The sequence below is a fragment of the Stegodyphus dumicola genome, chromosome 5, assembly GCF_044657685.1.
Source record: "Stegodyphus dumicola isolate Sdum_Otavi_A_Nest chromosome 5, ASM4465768v1".
NCBI lineage: Eukaryota > Metazoa > Arthropoda > Arachnida > Araneae > Eresidae > Stegodyphus > Stegodyphus dumicola.
In genome coordinates, this window is record NC_140772.1 from 210,899,628 (window position 1) to 210,922,636 (window position 23,009).

Sequence of the window (23,009 nt, forward strand, 5' to 3'; positions counted from 1 at the left end):
AGCCCTTTGAAATATAAACAACAATTTATTTAAGAAATTGACTATGCGATGCAATATCTTTGGGCATAAAACATCTTCAGAATCATTTATATTCATTGCCTTTGCTTCACAATGAAAAGAAGATAAAAATCATATATTCTAGAAAATTGTGCCTCTGTTAAATATTCTGTATTAGAAGACAGCATGTTTTATTCATAATATTTTTGGCATATTGAATATATATATATATATATATATATATATGATGCACAATTTTGAAAGCAGCAGATAAATTTTGTTGCATATAAAATGAAGTTAAATAAAATAGCAGATGATAAAATTGTGAAGGTAAAAATTTACTCGCATAACCAAAAAAGAAATTTTTAAATTTTTAATTAATATTCTTCATAAATTTACAAAATAGCATTTCATATATATATTATTAATAAATATTTGTAAGGCATTTTTAATAAAATTGAAAATAAAGAAATTGCATAATAATAATCCTCAATAAAAGTTTATTTGGAAATTTTAGGTTCAGTTGTAATTCACTGAGGATGGTAACTAAACGCGCAGAACACATTTGGCTTTATTGTTGATTGTAACAAATATACAAATTTCAAAATGCTTTAATATATAAATTCGCATATATCTTCAGAAACTTTGCAGGTATGCCTAGAAAAACATCTTCTTTAAGAAGATGATAAACATTTTCTAGGTTATAATTCATTTTTTTTCCAAAAAATTTATGCAAATAATTTAAAAATAAAAATTTTTAATCAGAAAAAAATGTGTGAATTTTATTTGGATTACCTGAACTTCGAATTATGAAAGAAGAAATTAAGTAAGTTTAATTTAAAAGTAGCTATTAATAAATATATGCAAATATATTCAGTTAACATTGCAGAGAAAAACTTTGACTGTTGATTAAAAAATTGCACCTATGATTTTTATAAGATTTGGTATTTAGGTATAATTTGAGTCATAGAATGGAAATATGGAAAAAAGAATTGCATGTCATTTCAGAAAAATTCCGATTTTCTGTTGAAATTTGTGTGTTAGAACAACAGTATATATAGATTTAATATTTATCCTAAGTCGCGCTTTAAAGACATGAAAAATGCAGGCTGAATTTTGTAAATCTGCCAAGTAGAAGGGAATATATGGAACTGTCTCTCTCTGTCTCTTTTTTTTTTTCACCATTAGATGACACTTTATTATTAATATTGTGAAGATGTGTGCATCTGAATTTTTTAAAAGCAATATATGCAATTCAAGGTTCATGTTAAACTGCTACACCATTTGTAGTATTACTATATCCTGACAAATGCTATATAATCTTAATATTTTTCATTCTATCCTTATAGTGTAATTATAGCAAAATCATTTATCAGTAAAAATTTGAACTGAAATTTATCCTTACAAAAAATAAGATAAATGTCTGTATGCAAACTACACTTTGGTATGCTATTTTGTTGATTTTTTTTGAAAAAATGCACAAATTTATAAGATGCTTTATATTTAACATATATGTAACATATATTTGCATTATTATTATTATTTTAGTTTGTAAGCTGTAGTTTGGATGGTAAAATATTACTATGGAAACTTGAAAATGGTGAATTAGTACCTTATGATGGGTATGTATATAATTTTAACTTTTTGCTACTAGTTTTATGTAAAACATTTATGTATGGTTGATTTTTAGGAAACTTTGATGTCATCCTCAGTAATTTGAATAGTGGTTTTTTAACTTTTTTAAGGCAATCTTTGTATTTTACACAATTTATAATTAACTTTAATATTCTTTACATGAACTACTCTTTCTGAATAATTAATAATACAAGCAGATTACTATTTTTGATAACTGAGAATTAATAATACAAGCAGATTACTATTTTTGATAACTGAGAATTAATGCAGTTTATAGTTTGGATATTATTAATCTATATGGCTTGGGGTTTTGTATTGAAATTTTCAAGAAAAGCCATGAGTTAAATGGCATTTTCTTCACTGCAATTCCCAAATGGTACTCCAGCTTTATACTTTGTTTCTTTTTCTTCCAATATTCATGTTAAAATGAAATATTTGGATACATCTCAAGATGTGTGTCTGTACTTTTAAAAATGTGTCATAACAAATATTTTTGAATGTATTATATATGGCTTGGCTAATTAAAAGGTTAATGTATATATATATATATGTAATAATAAAATTCCATAGTCAAGAATACACTTAAATTTCTAACTGCATGTTCTATTCATTTTTTAATGGCGACGGTCTCTTATTTGAAAGTACGTGGAATTAAATCTACAGCCCCGTAGTCAAGTTGTTTTTCCCGCCTTTTCTACACGTACAGTTTTAGAATGTTCTCGAGATATTTAAAGCGAACTAGAATGGCTGACGTCATTTCTTGGAAGCTCCACCTTTCCAGAGGCTATAAAAAAACTCGCGAAGGAATATCGGGGGCTTTTCTTAAATGTCACGATGCAGTAAACTTCATACAAAAAGTTATTAGTAATTCTTTTATATTTACTCCAGATATCTGATTTTGTAACTGCTATTTCTCCTGAATAATAATAAATGGATCCTGTTTTTTAAACTTAAACTTAATCGTCTGATAATTTAAGCTACGACTACATTTATGATTCTTCACCGATCTATTTATTCCGGACAAAACCTGGTACATCACATATGTATATATTATTTTTTTTTTTTAACCCAAAGGGGTGTTAGACCCAAAGGGCTATTATTCTCAAAATTGCATTTTGTGTCTTTTCACTTTCTGCGTTGGTTCACTTTTCAAACTGTTGCCACCAGATATTATCGCCATGTATTATATTTAAAGAAACTAAACAATGGAGAAGCTGCATGATTGCATGAATGTTTCTCGCATTGTGAAAAAGCAACGGTACTAGAGGCATCAAACTTTGAATAACGTTGTCATGCAACAGAACATGGGCACTTGGAAGCCTGAATTTTGAATTTGTTTTATTATCTGTTTCAATTTTTTAAAACTTTGACGAATTTTTTATTAACAAACTCAACCATTTCGATTTCAAAGCGAGCAGTATAAACACTATAAGGAAAAAAAATTTTTTATCTCCAGCACGCGATACTGTGTATCGGATATTCTAAAGATATACTGTTTTTAAATATTTTGTGACATTGCTGTTGAATTGAATTTTATGTGGTTTAAGGGCAAAAAACATTATATTTAATAAATAAAGGTAACACACAAAACGATGAAAATATTTCCTGCAGGGTGTAATATAAAATCTGAAAGCTTTTAGATTTTCTTTTTTTTTCCTTTTTCTCAAATTTGGGTGCTATGAATTTAAGCATTGGATACACTGGGTAAAGCTGCACAAACTTTTGTTATAATTTATAAATCTATATTATGATATACTTTATTTATAAATTGCTGCTTTATTTTAACTAATTACTATCATTAAAATATATAGAAATGACAGATATATTGCTTTATTGTACTTGTCATCTAATACAATTTTTGTAATTATATTTTCAGTGACTACCATCTTTTATTTTGATTTTAATTTGAATTTTGTTGATAAAATTTGAATTGATTGTGCCATAATTTCGATTTTAGTTTTATCATTTTGATAGAACAATTGCCTCGTTCATTTTCTGTAAAAACAAGCAAAGAAAATTCTGAAGTTGGTGGTAAGTAAAACGGCTCATTTTATAATTATTTTCATGTAATAATTTTATTTTAAAATGGCATGCTTTTAATAATTTAATATTTTTCAGTTACTTCATTATCAATTAATTGTGAAGATCAGTCTATTTTTATTATTGGAATAGAAGGAGGTGGTATCTTTCAGTGTTCTTTCAACTCACTAGTTCCAGCATCATGTAAGATAAAATGTGTAATTTTTAAAAAATTTAAATTTTTTATTATTATAATACTATAATCTTAAAATTTATGGACTTGATGTAGTAGAATATTTAACACAAATGCCGCATAATTTTGCAGCTTTAAGACACATAAATCATTTAAAAATTCCGGTTATTCATTAACGATGCTTGGCTAAAACAAATTTTTATCATAGTACATATAAAAGCATTTTGTCGTTAGTTTATTTTCCTGTCAACAATGCACTTAATGAATAATAATGATAATAATTAAAAGGGAAAGGTATACATTAATTTGTATGCAAAATTTTGATAACTCTAAGCAATTAAATTCCTTTAAAAAGTTTCAGGGGAGAAATTATGATACAATTCTATTCCTAATTTAACTATTTTGCATAAAAAGTTAATCTCACATTCATTACCCCATTTAAGAAACTACTCATATTGCATTTAAATTCCTATTTTTCAATCTAAAACGATTATAATTATTCATATATAAGTTTTATTTCTGATATATTAGATCATAATTTGCCTGTTAATAATATTGTTTTATTAATAATAGTTTTTTATTTTAAGAAAATTGTTTGCTGTTTTTTATGAGATTGTATATACAATTTTAGCAGGGAACCAGATTAAAGTTTTACATCTATCAAATAAGTTTACTCGGCAAACTGACATAATTTCATATATTAGGAAATGTTTGTTTTTGTAACCTAATAAAATTGAAAATCTGCTATTTTTAAGAAGCTTCATCATTTCTAACAAACTTTCTGAGTGCACCTAAGTATAAAAAGTTATACAATTATTCAGAATATGTTTAATGGAAAGAAGCACTTAGTTTATTGGAAAAACACTGCGTAGAGTTAAACGCGACAAAATGTAAGTGGGATAATCATTGTTAATACAGACGAGTGACTGTATCCACTTATCTGCTAAAAGGTACTGTCATCTTTTGAAATAATGTATCATTGGATTTATTTACAGGAAAAAGTAACGCAGCATAAATGATGTACATATTTTTTTAAGGATAGGATAATTTTTTTCATCTAGGAACAATGCTTAGTATTGAAAAATTCTATTGTTTGTAAACAAGTGTATCATAGCTGACAGAAGGCATATTTTTATAAACTAATATTCTGAATTTTTCCACTAAATTTCATATATGGCTTTCAGAATATTTTAAAGCATTATTAAATTTGTAAATAAAAGATTTTGAAAGCACTAATATACTTCAGCAGAATAGAAAGGCAAAAGTATTATTTGAAAACATAATCATAGATGCTACACTTTCTGATTATTTTTTAAGGATGAGAAAATATAGGAATTATTAATAACTGTTTCTACAAAACTAGATTTGAAGACAATAATATAGAAAAGATGCATACAAAGTGAGGAAGTATACAAGCAAAGAGTAAAGGATATTTGCTTTATATGCTTGCCGAGAAGAGAGAGCTGATGAAAATTAGAATATTTTGATTTTGTAAAGTTTTCAAGAATATATTAATATGTACATAAAATAAAGAAATTATAAATAATTTAAAATTTTGTCTTGTATCTAAAAATGTTCATGCTGTAATTTTTAGTGAGAAATAATGACCAAATAATTTTTTGTAAATGCATTTTATTTAGCAAAATTATCTCCTTCAGCTTCAATTACATATTCTCAACGAATTACAAGCTTAGTAATTCTGCATTTGAAAAAGCTTTTGTCTGTACACCCAAAGAATTGCCCTGTGGCCTGCATGACATTCCGGTTTTGGAACTGTTGCTGCCCAATTTGAACTCTTAAAGTAAGCGGATCTGTAAATCATCCTTCTACACTGGTATGCTGGCTTCAGAATTGTAGTTCCTACAAAACTGCTTTCGACACAACCAACAAAACTTACAACTCTGTGCTGATTGATGGATGAGAGCATCTGAAGTCACCCTGACAGGCTTTTCGACACATTCTGTTTGAATTTCACTTTTCATTTTTTTGGATACCTGATATGTGCATTGTAATTCAGAGTGTACAATTATTACAAAGCACTACTGTACATGCCAAGAAAGCTAAATAACTTTATTAATGAAAAAAATTTCCTTTTCCAACAAAATTATGTTATTAATCAAAATATTTATTTGCATATACTTATAATAAATGTTGCTGATAGGTTTGCTGCCATATTAAATTTTTGGTTTGTTTATTTACTTCCAAAAACATGCATAAATTACAGACATTCATGGATTATCAGAATTCTGTATTAAAAATATCAGTTTTACATACAGCTGCATAAAAATAGTAAAAGAAATATACTATTCTTAGTGTATAGACTAGATACTTTTTAAATATCCAGCCATACTACTAAATTAGGAACATAATCACAAACTACAGCACTGAGGAGAGATCAGAGCCAATGACAGAGTTGATTACAAAGAATCAGCAGAAGTTCAGCATTCCATTGTGCTAACTGTTCATATTACAGTACCAAATGTCATCATTCAGCTGCAAGAGAGTTTTAATTTCGAAATAAAAAACACTTGGTATTTCTTCTAAACTCAAAAAGGGGAGGGACAGGAAAGCTGTTTAAACACTGTCCTTTTCAGAAAATGATGGCAAGTGGTAACCCTAATTGTCAGTACCATACCAAAAGTATGAATATGAATTTTCTATTTTTCAATTTACATGTACTTTCAAAGATTTCCTTTTGGATGCTTTACATTGTATTAATAGAATAGGATGCACATAAAATAATTATTATTAGAAGCCAGTAGCATAATTTTTTTTAAACAAAACATGGCAAACCTTTAAAAAAAGATTTGGCAGAATAGTTGGGTGTGGTGACAGTGTATTAAAACATATTAAAAAATTTTTTCATTTTAAATAGTTCAAAATTCTTGTTTAAAGTATGTTACTTATGTTTAAAAATTGATTGTTGATAATTAATGCATCAAAATAAATTACACCAGAAACGTTAATTTATGCTTTCCTCATCATATATAATTCATTTCTTTTTTGTTAGATTCTGGATATAGTTCCGTTTCTTTGAAAAATCCTATAACTATGAGTTTCGAGCCTCACAAAGGACAAGTAACTTCAGTTCACTTCTCACCATTTTCTAGAAATATATTTCTCTCTGCAGGAAGTGATGGAGAGCTTCGGATATATAATTTATTGAAGGTATATTTCTTAAGGTATTTAAATACATATTTTAAGTTGGAATTCATACATAAGAATTACTTTCTCAAAGTATTTTATGATTACACAGAGATAGTTGCACACTCAGCAAAATAAAATACTGAATAAATAGCAACTGTTATAGGATGACCAGCTGATTGACAAAATGAGCAGCCTAAAGCCTAGAGAGTTGAGTGTTGGGAGGTGACTAAAAGTCAGAAGAAAGAGGTTCTTTTAACTCGCTGGCCTCTCTTAAGATATGCATAATAACCTATAGAAAGCTAAGGATGAGTCTAATTGCTCAAACTGCAATGTTGAGTCTAATTGCTCAAACTGCAATGTAATTTTGTTAGTTCAGCATATTTTAATTTGTAGGTCCATATTTTGAGAGACTTCATCAGAAATTGCTGTTATGTAAATCGTGGCTATGATAAGGAAAGACATCAGTTTAAACCCATTCCAATATTTGAGAAAGACTTGGTTTTTATTACTTTATCAGAATTGGTTTTAAATTCATTTCATTAGATATATGGCATATTTTAAAGTTTTTTTTTTTAGATATTAGTTTTTATACTTATTATTATACGCCAGGAGGTGTCATTTGATTTTATACTTTAATTCAGCTTCTGTGTTTCGTTCATTTTTATATGTTGTCATCAAAATGCCATTTTAGTAAGTTTTTATATTGCACTGTACAGTGTAAGGTTGCATAAGTCGTACCCAAGAAAAAATAGGTGTAAATTGTAGGATCTATTAAAAAATTAAAATTATGTATGGTAATAATATCTTGTGTTATCATTGCTGATATTTAATGCAATAAAATTCCATACAGTCTACACTCTTGGATAAAATTAATAATATTTATGAACATGAACTTAATACGACTTACAAAATCAGTATCCTAAGTCATGCCACCTATAGCTGAAGTCATTTAAAACTGGACTTGCATATAAAATTGGACAATTATAATAAAACTTTCTCAATTAATTCATTTATATAATTAATTACAATAATGATCACAGATATGTTTTTTCATTTTCTTTCAACTTCAGTACATAAATCATGTGCCCATCCTTTGCATTTTAGGCACTGAGTCATATTCTCTTCATCGTCTTACTCGTAAATATTACAGAGAGACAAACATGATGTAAAACAATGATTGACTAAGGTGTAACTCATTTTGCTGGAAGAGGCGCAGTTGGTGTAATATTATGTCTAATATTTAAAAGGTGTGATTTAAGCAATGGTACAACTTCCGCAACCTTATCCTACCTACACAGTATGAAATACATTCATCATTTTTTAGTGCATTATAACTTCTACTACAAGTCATGTGCTATAATTTCTATTACACTGAACTATAAAATATATTATGCTTTATTAATAATATTTAGAATTATTAATAAAGAAATAAACAAAATACTAAAGCACAAAGTATTTAAAAAATCCTTCTTAATAATTGCAGAAAGATTTGTTACATATAGTTTAACTCGGTTATTTAGAGACAAGAAATATATCATTTTACCATCAAAACTGAAATCTAAGTCTCAACTGAGGAATTAGGTAACTTATAATGAATTAATGAAACTTAAAATCGTGCAAATTTTATTCCCCCATCCTTAGTGGTATTCAACATATTTTTCCTGTTACATTTTATTTGATCAGATTTGTCATAATGACATCACTGACATTAGTAAAGCTTAATATGAAGATTCAACCAAATGATTAGCCATTAAATCTTTGTATTTAATTTTGCTTTACATCAATATGCAGAATTATCAGGCCCATTTTGGTGCAGGAAACATGCAAAATTAGAATTTTATTTTGCATGTTTCCTGAGATGCAAATAATTTTATTTTTGTCATATTTAAAAGTATTTTGATAAATAAAAGTATAAGTAAATTACAATATGAAATTAATCAAAGAACATAAAATTTAGAATATGTAATTAAATTTTAATATATTTTGTCAGAATCATGTTATAAATAGTTGAATAAACTGAACCATGTGGTATAAAGCAAATTTAAAGCAATTTTGAGTTCTTTTAAAATGGTGCTGTTGTGCAGGATGAAAATTGCACTAATTATTTGGAATTTTACATCAATGTCATTCTTCATAACTTTCAGCAGTATACTGTACTGTTTATGCAAAAATTTAATGTTCAAGAAATATTCTGTTATAAACTACTGAAATATGAACTGTACAAAATAATCTGTGAAACAATTTTGTTAGAGAGACATAGGACATTGAAAAGTTGTATATTACACCTAGAAAGAGATATACTGATTTGAAAAAAAGATTGCTTGAGTTATAATAACTACAGAAGTCTATATTTCAAAGTATCTGAGCTTTTAATTTATGATAAGAGGAATTTGTATAGATTTATGAAACAGAATTTATTTTTAACCTTTTGCATTTCAAAGACTTTTCAGTATGACATTTGAGTAATACTAAGATAATTTTAAGTACTTTCCGATTATCAACATGTTTTGCCACGTTTCATTGGAAGTGAACGAACAGAAAAATACTTTTGTGGTGTCTTTTTGTGAGAACTGCAAATTCTGTTTCAGGAAAAAGTATGAAATGCTTATTTAAATTTAAATATGTCCTGGGAAAGTGCCTAAAAGCTTATTTTTTTAAATTTATTTCCTGTTGCAAGAAATGCAATATGAATTAAAATCTTTGTCCTTTTGATATAGTTTTATAGAAAAATTCCTTCATAAGCACTTTTGTGAAATTAAGACTAAATTTAAAGAAATGGAAAAATTATGACAGAAACAATCTTTCCATTTACTAATATCATCTCAAATGCCCTCTTCTGCTTAAAATCCTTTTTATATTTGTTACTTTTCTGCTCGATTACACACTTCGTTTCTAAATACCTATAAATCAAGTACTGTATGTTGAAGAACAAAGTATTATCCATAATGTATTACTTTCACGAGTTTTCCAAGAAAGATAGCAATACCTCTATTTAGACGTCTGACCAGACATAATTGCTTGCGAGACCACTGCTACAGAATTGGAGTGGTGGATTCCCCAAACTGTATTTTGTGTGATGCCAATCAGCCTATGATTTTTGAACATTTAAATAATTGTATTGAACTTTCTAGGTATGAGGACATTGTTAAAAAGTACTGGAGAGCTCGTGAACTAATGGCTTAAATGCTAATGTTTGACATTCATAAAATAAATAAATCCATAATGTATTTCAAAATGTAGTACAGAATCTATCATAACTGATACAATATGTGTGGCCTACATGAAAGAGAAACGTGATGATATAAAGTGTAAAATTGAGCAAAAGGCATAGATTTTATGTTTTGAGCAATTTTACAAATGTAATTTTGAGGGTTACTAACTTAGGTTTGTTTTCTTCAGGAGGAGGAGCAAAATTGAGTGCTCTAAAGAACTAGGTCACTGCAATGCATTCTTCCAGAGCTTGTAAAAAGTACTTTTGTCTTTCGCCTTTTTTTTCTTAAATCTTTGGAGCCAGGTCAGCTGTCATGTTTAATGAGAATTATTTTCTTACAATGTAGGCATTCTGAATATTCATTATGGAGATAAAATTTGATATATGAAAAGGATACCCCCATCCCAAGTTGCTACTCATGTTAGTCGAGCATGTGGCAAAATTTATTTCCCAAATGTTTACATTAAATATAGGCTGTTTTATTTATATTTATTAAGGTTACAGAAGTAAGTTGGAGCCTTAAATAAAATTGCATGTACAAAATACAGCATTTCAACCTCGATAACACTTGTTTGCCTTAATATCAGTTTCTCTGAACATCTATGAAAATAAAATGAAGGAATTTTTTTATACATTTGGTAAAGAAATATGATTTTATATCGGAGAATTGAAAAATTTACTGAAACAAAAAGTCTATTATTTAATAAACAATTAGTCTGGAACCAATAAGTAATAAATTTTAAGTTATCTAGTTTGAAAAAGTTAAACTAAAATTTAGTAATTTTTAATTATATAATACTTCACAAATTTAGCAAATTACTTCATAATTTAGCAATTACTTTAATACAGTTAATTAAAAAATATATACACTCATACTAAAAAATAAGCAACAATCGCTAAAAGAAAAGGTATGAATGTAAAAAGGGGAATCAAAACATGCAATTTACATATGAGGTAAAGGCTGCATCATCGAATGCAAATAGGCAACCAAAATTAGCATAAAATGCAACCTTGCAGTCACACCACAAAATCTTAGAAAGGGGCATGCTGAACCTATATGTCAGTTTGCAAGCAGCGATTGTTTCATGTAATCTGAGATAGCTAAAGCAGAAAACATGAGCCAAAGATGCCATTTGCAAGATGAAGTCCTTTGGAGGGCTGTCAGGATGTTGCAAGACAATCCGCTGTTACGAGAGAGCTGAATGTGCATTGCAGTGTCATCAATAGGCTGTGTCATTGTTATTAAAGAGGATAAAATTCCTGTAGAAGACATGGTTCTAGACACTAGAGGATTACCTCAACAGCAGTTGATCGCTTCCTGCTGCTATGTGCAAGATGGCATAGATAACTAACAGCATGACAACTAGCGTCGCATCTCTGCTGCTGCACAACAGCCCATATCCTGCCAAACTGTGTCCCATCCACTGCATGAAGGTGGACTGTCACCTGATGACCTGTGGTTTGTGTTTCTTTGTCCCCATCACATGTCATAGCATGGTTGAATTGGGCCCATGAACATCGGAGTTGGACACCACAGCAGTGGAGTGCCATGCTTTTTACGGACGAGTCTCAATTTAACATCCAGAACAATTCCCGAAGGTGAGTGATATGGTGAACACCAGGAACGTGCTATCAAGTGCCAAACATTGTCGAAAGAGACCATTACAGAGGAGGAAGCTTAGTTGTATGGGCTGGGAAACGAACGAATGGCCGTACCAACCTCTACATGATTTCTGCTAATTCCATTACAGTTGTCCGATACTGGGACAAAATTCTACACCCTCACTGCTGCAATGGGTACAGACACGATATTTATAGACGATAATGCCCGCTCTTATAGAGGTCAAGTGATGTAGAGTTATCTAGAGAGTGAAACCATTCCACATCTGCTGTAGCCTGCTAGATCACTGTAATGTTCTTGATACATGAGTTTTTGTCTGTCTTTACTTTGTTTTCTATATGGTCTAGTAATGCCACACCAACCTCTTGGATGAACTTCACAAATACCCATTAGATAATTTTTGTTTCATTCTGTGTTTTGCCTTTATTGCTAAGTATGCATTTACTTTTCTTCCATGTATGCATTAAGAGCATAACGGTTATATGTTTTTATTTATTATTTTTATTTTAATTTTCTTCAGGAGTGCCAATATACTGTTAAGATAAGGCAGCATGTTAAATTTTATTTGCTTTCAAGGTAACATATTATTGCTTTCAAGGAGTGTATTTACATAATTTAACTCAAAATTTCACATTAATCTTTTTAAAACCCAAACCTGTCATTATTTCCAGCTTTCCACATCTCAAGATCATAAATATGCTCCTGGAAAATATACACTAATGATTATGAATATTGCAGCACTGTGAAGGAATTATGCAAATTGAACTAAACTTGCAGGTAATATAAAGTGAGGTAAACATGCAAATGAATAGAATTACAAAGTGATTGCACATGCATAGTATGAGAACCTGCCACTTGTTCCATGCATATACAGGACTGTAAAGTTGGGTTGAAATTTGTTTATTGTCCTCTGGCTGCGATGAACGTTTAATTAGTACTCAATATGCCTCATGAACAGCGGAAGGTGTCATACCAACAACTAACGGAGTTTGAACGAGGCTGCATTCTCAATCTGTGAAAAGGTGGACTTTCGTATTGAGCAACTGCAGCCCGCACACTGCGTAATGCCACAACAGTGATGTGCATTTTGAAGAAATGGACAGAGGAGAACCAAAAAAAGAAAAGTCCTGGCAGTGGGGCATGCAATAGCACAGGACGACAGATACCTCATCTGCATGGCTGTGACGAATCATACAGCGTCTTCTCGCATATTCGCAGAATGTTGGAGCGCAGTTTCAGGTTTATTGTCTAGTTCTATGATTTGTCATTGTCTGCTGCAGCACAAATTGCGTGCGAGAGTTCCTCTATGCAGGATTCCCCTGTCACTGAATCACAGATACTTCCGACTTCAATCGGTACAGTAACACAGTTCATTACGTGCCCTCTGGCAATAAGTTATTTTCTCTGATGAATCTCGCTATAATGTGGAGTATAATGATGGAAGAGTACGCATCAAACATTACAGAGGGAAATGTTTGCTCCCACAGTATGCTAACCAGCATACCACACAAACGACTGGCAATTGGTATGGGGAGTTATTGGTTATAACTGTTGACCCCATCTAGTGCAGATTGCGAGCAACACCAATAGTGATCGCTACAAAAGGGTAGTTGTCGAGCCAGAAGTCCTCCCCATTTTTGATGCATTCCGGGCACTTTATTTTACCAGGATAATGCCCGTGCATATGCTTCTCAGACTGTACAAGCTTTCTTTAGGGCACAATAGGTTTCGCTTTTTCCATGGTCTGCTCATTCCCCGTATATGTCGCCCATTGATCATGTCTGGGATTTCATCGGTCGGCAACCCACTCGTACAGCTGATGGAGCACTCACTGAGATTGAAATGGTGTCAAGTCGAAGCAATATGGAATGTCATTCCCCAGGATAACATTCAAAAGCTATATGATTTAATGGCATGATGTGTACAGGCTGTCATTGCTCAGTGTGGCGGACACTCAAAGTACTGATTTTTGATTTTTTGGTGTGTGTGTGTCTTGAAAATTTGATTGTTTATATGCACCACTATCAGTAATATGTGGAACAAATTTCATTCATTTCCAATAAATCTTTCATGGTGCTGCATTTTTCACAAACATTAGGGTATATTTACAAAATCTGATGTGGGCAGTTCATGACCTTCCACCAATGCCATGTTTTAAATTAGAAATGAGCTTCACGCAAAGTATTTCTTCCGGTTGATCGTTCATAAACAAAATCTAATTTGCTGTTCTAATATACAGAAAAGTCTGTAATGTGAAATTTTGGATTATATTTTACTAGGTATGATTGCCTATGTGTAAAACATTATCAATTGTTTGCTACTGTATGTTTTTTATTAAAATCGTACTTTGTTGAGCATTTGAATTATATAATTTAGTTTCTAATTAAAGAAAATTCAGTGCTTATAATATATTAAAAATAAACATTTTGAAACAAATGCCATAATTTTTCTTATATATTATTTCTCTAGCACTGACAAATTAAAATTTTCTGTATATATATTCCCATGGTATTTAAGTATAAGTTGAAAAAGTAATCAATACTCATTCAACTGTAACAATATATTATGGTTTATATATACAGCAGGTTCTGTTGATTGCTTCAAAACCATTATGGGCTTTGAGTAAAGAACTAGTTCCAACTGGCCATTAAAATTTATTATGGGCTACAAGTACCACTTCCAGTTGTTCAGTTTTACCCAAAATCTAATCAACTCATTACATGAATACAGAAAATGCAATTTCTGGAAGTTTAGGTTATTGTGTATGAAAAAAATCATCACATACATGCATGCAAACATCATTTTAAAAACAGCAAAAACATGTTGTGGAACTCTAATTCATGCTTATTAACAGAGAAAATTTACTATCAAATTTTTGAATGGAAAACATCACCTATGTGATGGGAGGTAATAATGACAATGCATCTACTGATTATTAGTTAAAGTACGTACATTTTATTTGAATACAATTACTGTTTCTGCCACTTTTACTCCTAGATAAGCACATGGTAATGGCTAAAACTGGAACCCCTTTTTTTTTTATTGAAATAAATGCTTTACAAATGCGCCTAATTTTGTTTACAGTTGTCATTTTATTATAATTTTTCTCATGCCTTCTTTATTAAATAGCCAAAGCCTCTTGTCACATTTCAAATCCCAAATGGAAGCATCACTGCTGCCCAGTGGTCACCAGTAAGACCTTCAGTTTTAAGTTGCATATGTAATTGTGGTAAACTGCATATTTGGGATGTGACAGCCAATGAAAAATTATTAACTGAATCCTTCACCTTAACTTCCAGTCAGTCTGGAGGCTTATCATTACAGCACAATAAGGAAAAGTAAGTTTGTACATTTTATATTTTCATTTTTAAAATTATAAATGAGAAAAATATATAGTAAAATTAAAAATGATTTAAATTTCTTACACTTGAACTAAGTTTTCACTAAAAAATGAAAATTATCAGGAAATTTTTTTCTTGGAAAGATTTTTCCTATGTTTGACAATTTAACTACAATTAATATAAAATATGATGTTTAATGTAAAATATGATGACAGGCAGCTGTTCAACTGCAACTAGTAGTGTTTTTCTAGTTAACAGATTTGTGTAATAATAATTAATAATATAATACTGTTCTGTTGGCATAGTCTGGCTTGGGCCTAAATTTGAATCTTGGAGAAGGCAAAGAAGTTTATAAGTGTATAGTGGCTTTGTAGCATGGATCCAATTAAAAGTCTTCTTAAGAGGTTAGTGATAGGGAAGGAGTAGGATACCTTTGGGCCCATCTCCCAAGGAATTTCCTACCAAATTTGGGATAGAACTGGTCAGACTTGTACTCTCTGCTTTATGATGCCCAAGGCCTGAGCCCAGTGATAAGCAAATCCTACTAGTCATGATAAAATTAGATCTAATAAAGCTGTTAATTTCAGATCAGAAACACAATCAATTGAAAGACTAATACAATACAATAAAATGCATCATGTATAAAGGTCTTACAGCAAAATTTGAGCAATATTATAAAACTTTTGATCAGTGAAATGTTTATATATACCTATTATGAGAAAACTTTCTGACTGCTCATTGGTACCAACAGGTTTCAATATTTATGAGAATCATCTCTGAAACAATATTAAATAAATAGTAGTCATAGCAATGTACGTATAATCATGATAACAGTATGTAATTCAACATGATTACATTCATTTTATACATATTAATTGTAATTACTGCCTGATCAATGGGCAAATGGTTAAGATCACTAAATATTTAGTAATTTGACCAGGGTTCAATACCAGGTGAATTGGCTGACTTCATGATTAGTTTTTGTACTTTTCCCCATGCATGGATATTAGCGAGTTTCTCTTATAAAGTCGTCCCTTCCTTCAGGCATATTCAAATAAACTAACTTATTGCAATTATTTGAATATGGAAACAAGAAAAAAAGTTTTGAAGCTGAAAACAGATTACAATGCAACACTTCAAAAAAGAGCTGGTATTAAAAATCTCCCAAGTTTTTTTTTTTTTTTTTAACTAAATAATTAGCTCACTAGTTTAAAAATTAACCTTCAAAAATTCAAGATAAAGGTAAAATTGTATTTTACAAGAAACATGTTTTGATACATCACAAACTGCAATATTCATGATAATGTTTATGTGGTAGTTTTTCTTCGTAAAAGATAACTTGACAGCATACTGGGCAAATGACAAGAAATTGTCTGCATCAAAGCAGTCGAATCAATATCTGCACAATTAAATTTTCTTTTTAGATGATGATTTGGATATATTAGGACTGTTTGTTTAAGTATATAATTACCTAAACGACTGCTACATACAAGCTACCGTGGACACAGGTGTTCACTCCAAATCTATCAATAGAAGCTGTGTGAGAGATATTCCTTTTTCTGCCTACATGAAAGGAGGGTTTTTTTTTTGTTTTGTTTGTTACAAAGAGCTGTGCAGATGATTCGACTTACAACAGCAATGATTATTTAGAGTTCCTCCGAATTGTATGGAAAGAATGCATTCATCTGTCCTGTACAGTTTGAAGGGACCGGAAATGTACATTCCAAAAGTACTGATTTCATATTTGAGCACACAGAACACATGAGCTAGCTTATTTTTGTCAGGACTGCAAAACTCCAAGTGTTGCAATTATTCTCCATATTCAAGTGACTTATTATTGTTTAAAATGATTTTTGTGGGATGTGCTTGGCATGTGATCATGATGCCATGAATACCATCAATGACTAGTATTTCAAACATTAAGAATTCTTTTTTTTTTTTTTTTTTTTTTTTTCTTTTTCTGTGGATTAACCCTTCAAGTGGCCAACAATTTTGCCCCAAATACATAAAGTTTCTAAAATGGCCATAAGTAAGTTGTACTTTATTGATTATAATTCCAAAATAACCTTTTCAATTCATACCTTAACTTTTTTTCTTCCTATATCTGAATTATACGGAATTAGCTAATTGAATCATCTGGACATATTTCAAGATGCCACTTAAGGACATATTTAACCACATATTTAAAAGCAGATATCATGACTAATATTTTTTAAGAAATATATACAGTTTTTGGCCAATTACAGGTTAAAGTGTTCTTAACCCTGCACCAAGTGAACAAAAATCATATGAATGGCCTTACAGAAATTCTAGATGAAATACATTGTAATAGGATATAATAATATATATATAAGATAAAAAATATGTAGCTATGAATTTTACTTACAATTAACAATAGGTCCTTAAATGCTCTTTTTAATTTGGGCACTTCCTCCTTTAAGAGCGTTTAATACCCCTTTCTCATGTCGATTTTTAATAACAGATGGTGCTACGAACGTTGAGCGCTAAAGACTCAAATCTGTAAGACTACCTACAGCCCGGTTACTATGGCAACGACGCTTCCCTTTTTTTGTACTCGTTTGGCGGGAAAGTGAGTAAGCCATAAAACACTTAAACACATCCCCTCAGTTGAACAAAAGGACCTGCTGTCATTTCTTCCGTCTGTGACTCAGACTGCAGGGTATGTTTTGAACAGGAATAGAACTTTTTCACTTTTGTGATGAATGAAAGATATCTATGAGATACGTGCAGCAGTCGCTATTTCTTTTCGCAAAATTTGTTCATCACGCTTTTCAATGTTGCGTAATGTTTCATAATTTGCCGTTCTTCTGCGGAAGAAAACAGTTTTTAAAAATAACTAGATTTTTAAGCATTTCGGTAATTTCATCGCGACATAAAAATTATATATAAATGAATTTATACTTGATGATATGTGTATACATATATAGCATGCACATAATATTCCATTTACTTATCCATCCATAATATTCCATAAATATGTGTTAGCACTTTCCAAAGCTTTATATATATTTTTTACTTGTATTATAAAATCGTATAACACTCCTAACTATTATTTTTTTATTTCAAAAGTGGATAAATCATTATCAAATTTTTCTAGTACATGGCACATTATTTGAGATCCGCTTTGAATGAAAACTACATAAAGTGTTATAATGAACAATCAGTTTCAAGATTTCACTTGATACTGAAATGCATAAAATCAAATTGCGTTTCTATGTTTCAGGTTTATAAAATACAGCTGATGATTGAAGGGGTAAAGTACAAGCTGATAATACATGATAAGGGGGAAGAAATTCCTAAATTACAAAATTGAATATTATATTTTATATATAATATTCAATTTTGTAATTATAAGTATATAATATTCAATTATAAGTAAAATGATACATATTATAGATACATCCTAAAAAACGATAATATTTATATATATATATTGTATATCGTATATATATATATATATATATTGTATATCGTATATATATATATTATATATTTATATGTATATGTACTCTTTTCCGGATGCAACTGTAATTACGTACTGAGCTGGTTTATCATCTTCCTGTAGCGACGCATTTGGATTTGCTGTGAATGAATTTGTTTCATTGAACAGGAACAAATAGGAAACAGAATATTGAAAATTGAATTTGTTTTAAGCATTAGTAATTTATATATGTTAGATTGACTAAAAAGAGTATATTCATGCATAACGTATAAATAAGCGAAGTGAATACTTTTTGGCAATCATCTTTCTAGGATGATCTTTTTTGAAAATAACCAGTACTGTTGATAACATAAACACCGGTACGATCTATCTGCCTAAGGAAAAGGATGCCTTCGTGGAAGACTTTCTAAGGGGAATTGACTCCTATGCACGTTACACAGGGTAAAACCACGAAAGCGCAGCCAGTCGGACCGAGCTACTGGTGTTCAGTTACTTTACTGCTTCGTGCCTCATTTCAGAGCGGATTCGCTATATATGAAACAGAGCAATGTGCTGTTACCGTATTTAGCAGCCTGCCTTTTTCCTTGACCTACCATAAAAAAATAAAATAGCCAAATTATAACAGCGTTTCTAAAAAGATGCTTTGCTATATTCTTATTAAATCTTTTATCATTTTGCGCTACTAAAAACGAAGTACGATTATTTCAAATTCAAAATTTTATAACATTACTTTACAGAAAGTGATCTCATGTCTTCTAAAAATGAAACCCCACATCTGTTTCTATCCAAGCGGCTTACTTTCTAGACAAAGTAATTTCAGTGTAACGTACGTTCAGTTTTATCTAACTTTGAACGAAAAAAAAAAAAAAAAACTATGTACATAACAGGCAAAGATATTAACAGCACATAAATTTACTCAATTATATTGGATTACCAGAGGAGAAAAAAATAATCCGATGAGATAATTCTCTGAGAATTCAAAAACGCTAAATTAAGAATAAATTTTATAAAATGTTTGCTAATGAATACATGTATTTGCATAGTAAGTTTCCTTTTTTTTAAATTTTTCCATCTTTATCACGTTTATCGGAGTGTTGTATTTAACTTCACAATTATGCTCCAAATTTCATTGCTGTAGATTGGATGATTACCAATATATAATCCTACTAGTAACCAGAGCCAGTATTAGAGGTTTTTGCTGCTCACTACAATATGTGTGGCTCTTACTTCTGCCACGCGCCGCCAGTGGCTGAGTGGTTAAGAATATTGATTACTGGAAGTTAGACCTGGTTTCGGTTCGATCCCAGGCGAACCAGCTGGCTGCATGGTTTGTTTTCCTGTTGTGCAACATGAATACGAGCCAGTTTCCTTCAGCAATTAGGCTCACCCGCGCCCAAGCGGTTAAATCCCTGAACACTGGTAGTTCCGACCTGGGTTCGAATCAAGGCGAACGGGCTGGCTACATGGGCGTTTTCATAATCTTCCCCGTGTGTAACGTGTATGGGGAGCTTTGCTATAAACTAAATTAAGCCTTCAGAAACTTCCTCCACGAAGGCATCTGCTATCTGCCACCTCGTGGCTTTGCTATATTCAAAGAGCCTAACCCAATTCTAGCACTCAGTTCCTCTCTAAATTCTAGCGGGCGAGCGCTAAAGTCTAGTTCAACCTCGGCACATTATCTGAGTTCAGCTTTGAATGAAAACAACATAAAGTGTTATAATGAACGATTAGTTTAAAGATTTCACTTGATACTGAAATGCATAAAATCAAATTGCGTTTCTACATATCAGATTTATTAAGTACAGCTGATAATTGTAGGAATATCAGGTTCATAAAGTACAGCTGATAAATACATAAGTGGGAAGGAATTCATAAATTACAGAATTTAATGGTTGTAACGAAAATTTTAAACACGAACGTTCTTCATAAAGTTAGGGAAAAAAAAAACAGTCAGTACCTTTAGTGCGGGTAGTAATCACTACCAAAAATCTATGCTTTTCTGCCAATGTTTTGGTAGTTTTTCAAAACCTTCGGCCCGGAAACTTGGTGGCCCAAGTCCAAACACAGGTCAACCTCATTTCGATGTCTTGTGCAGAAGTGAAGATAGGACCAGCAAGATTAGCTGCAAGTGTAAAAAAAGGTAGAAGTCCGAACGTGCGATGTCGGGGTTATATGGTGGGTGTGGTGAAAGATCCCTTTCGAGTCCGTATAGATGCCAGCTGGTGAATGCAGACACGTATGGAACGTTACCTTTCTGCGCCGGAACTCAATTCGACTCTTTTCCTTGTTAGCAGCGTCAACATGCACTAGCATCTCGTTGTATCCTTTACTGTCAAGGGTTTTACCTTTTTCCATATACTATTTGTGATTAATACCACGGCAATCCCACCAAATACAAAAGAATGATCTTTTTGTTAGTCAAATTGCGCTTTACGATGCTGCCAACGGACTCACGGGCGCAGATCAACTAAATTTTTGGCCTATGTTGTTAAAATAAATTTATTTTTCAACACAAGTGACTATCTGGTCCAGAACTTTAATTTTGCGTTGATATTCGAGAAGAATAGTACAGGCTCGAACATGTCTGACCTTATCTGCTTGAGTCAGCTCATGCGGCGTACAGCTGACGTTTATGTGATGCATAGTGCGACTAATGGAGAGATTCATTTTTATGGGGTCCACCAGCGGCCGAGCGGTAAAGTCGCTGAACACTGGTAGTTCGGTCCGAGGTTCGAATTCCGCGAACGGGCTGGCTGCATGGGAGTTTTCGTGGTTTTCCCCTTGAGTAACGTGTATACGAGCCAGTTTCCCTTAGAAAGCCCTCCACGAAGGCATCCTTCCCCTTAGGCAGATAGCCCTAGTGTGCTTTGCCATAATTAAATACACCAACACCAACCATTTTTATGGATAATACCACGGCAATCTCACCAGATCCAAAGCATGATCTTTTCGTTAGTCAAACTACGCTTTGCGACGCTGCCGACAGGCTCACCGGGCGCAGACCAGCTCCCTTTTCGACCTGTATTGTTTGTGTAAACTTGTCTAACTTTGAACGAAAAAAAAAAACTATGCATATAACACGCAAAGATATTACAGAACATAAATTTACTCAATTTTATTGGATTACCAGAGGAAGAAAAAATACTCAGATAACTCTCTTAGAATTTAAACGCTAAATTAAGAATAAATTTTATAAAATGTTTACTAATAAATACAAGTATTTTAAATAATAAATTTTTCCATCTCTACATATACCACGTTTATCGGAGTGTCGCATTTGACTTTGCAATTAAGCTCTGAAATTTCCTTGCTGTAGATTGCATGATTACCAATATACTTACAATCCTACTAGCAACCAGGGCCACTATTAGGGATTTTTGCTACTCACTACATTATCTGTGGCTCCTACCACACGCCACCAGTGGCCGAGTGGTTAAGACTACTGAATACTGGAAGTTCGAACTGGTTTGTGTTCGATGCCAGACAAATCAGCTGGTTGCATTGTTTGTTTTCACCGTGTGTAACATGAATACAAGCCAGTTCCCTTCAACAATTAGGCCCTCCCGCGGTAGAGGAATTAAATCGCTGAACACCGGTAGTTCCGACCTGGATTCGAATCAAGGTTAACGGGCCGGCTGCATAGACGTTTTCATAATTTTCTCCATGTGTAACGTGTATGGGAAGCCAATTTCTCTAAGAAAGTTCAACATGAAGGCATCCTACTGTGCTTTGCCATAATAACCTAATTCCTCCACGAAAGCCTGCCATCTTAAGAAGGTAACCCTCGTGGCTTTGCTACATTTAAAGAGCCTAATGCAATTCTAACAATCAGTTCCTCCCTAAATTCTAGCAAGCGAGCCGCTGAACACTGGTAGTTCATCCGGAGTTCAAGCCTTGATGAACGAGTTGGATGCATGACCGATTTTGGTGTTTTCCAAATTCACCTGCTTTGGCGTAATCAAACTCTATAATTCTGAACAAACTGACGTTCGGTTCGGCTCCAACAGCTCTAGCACCACGTTCCAAATTATAATTACAGCTCAACAAATAAATGTCTGGCGTATACATTCGAATAATCTAAGTAAAAAAAAAGGGGGGGGGGCTTTTTAATTTCTTCCTCAACCAAGCATGCATGCACATAAAGCAAATAAAGAAAAACTTATGGAGTGCAACAGGCTTCTAATCCATAACATATTTAGTTAGTGATCGCCATAATTGGGAGCTATAAATACGCTATATTGACGGGAAGGAGAAAATTTTACTTCCTGAGTGAGCTAATTCAGAACTAGTGTTATTTCATCTGTCATCTTAAATTTAAGATGCCTAGTTACGTGACTAACAAAAACCTAGTATTTATATGAAGCTTGATAAAAATCAAAGTT

At 31.7% G+C, this 23,009-nt stretch overlaps 1 protein-coding gene across 4 annotated transcripts in view; it reads left to right on the top strand.

Moving 5' to 3' along the window:
* Positions 1–23,009, top strand: part of LOC118196820 (cytoplasmic dynein 2 intermediate chain 2-like) — a 59,516-nt gene that overhangs the window by 28,490 nt on the left and 8,017 nt on the right. For 3 of the 4 annotated variants that reach the window (XM_085817628.1, XM_085817627.1, XM_085817629.1), the window contains 5 exons: positions 1,546–1,619; positions 3,590–3,663; positions 3,751–3,855; positions 6,855–7,012; positions 14,953–15,161. In XM_085817628.1, the coding sequence (XP_085673754.1) occupies positions 1,546–1,619; positions 3,590–3,663; positions 3,751–3,855; positions 6,855–7,012; positions 14,953–15,161 (620 nt within the window). Of the gene's footprint in view, positions 1–1,545; positions 1,620–3,589; positions 3,664–3,750; positions 3,856–6,854; positions 7,013–10,390; positions 14,272–14,952; positions 15,162–23,009 lie in introns of those variants that run through there. The other variant, XM_085817630.1, reaches the window with a different exon arrangement.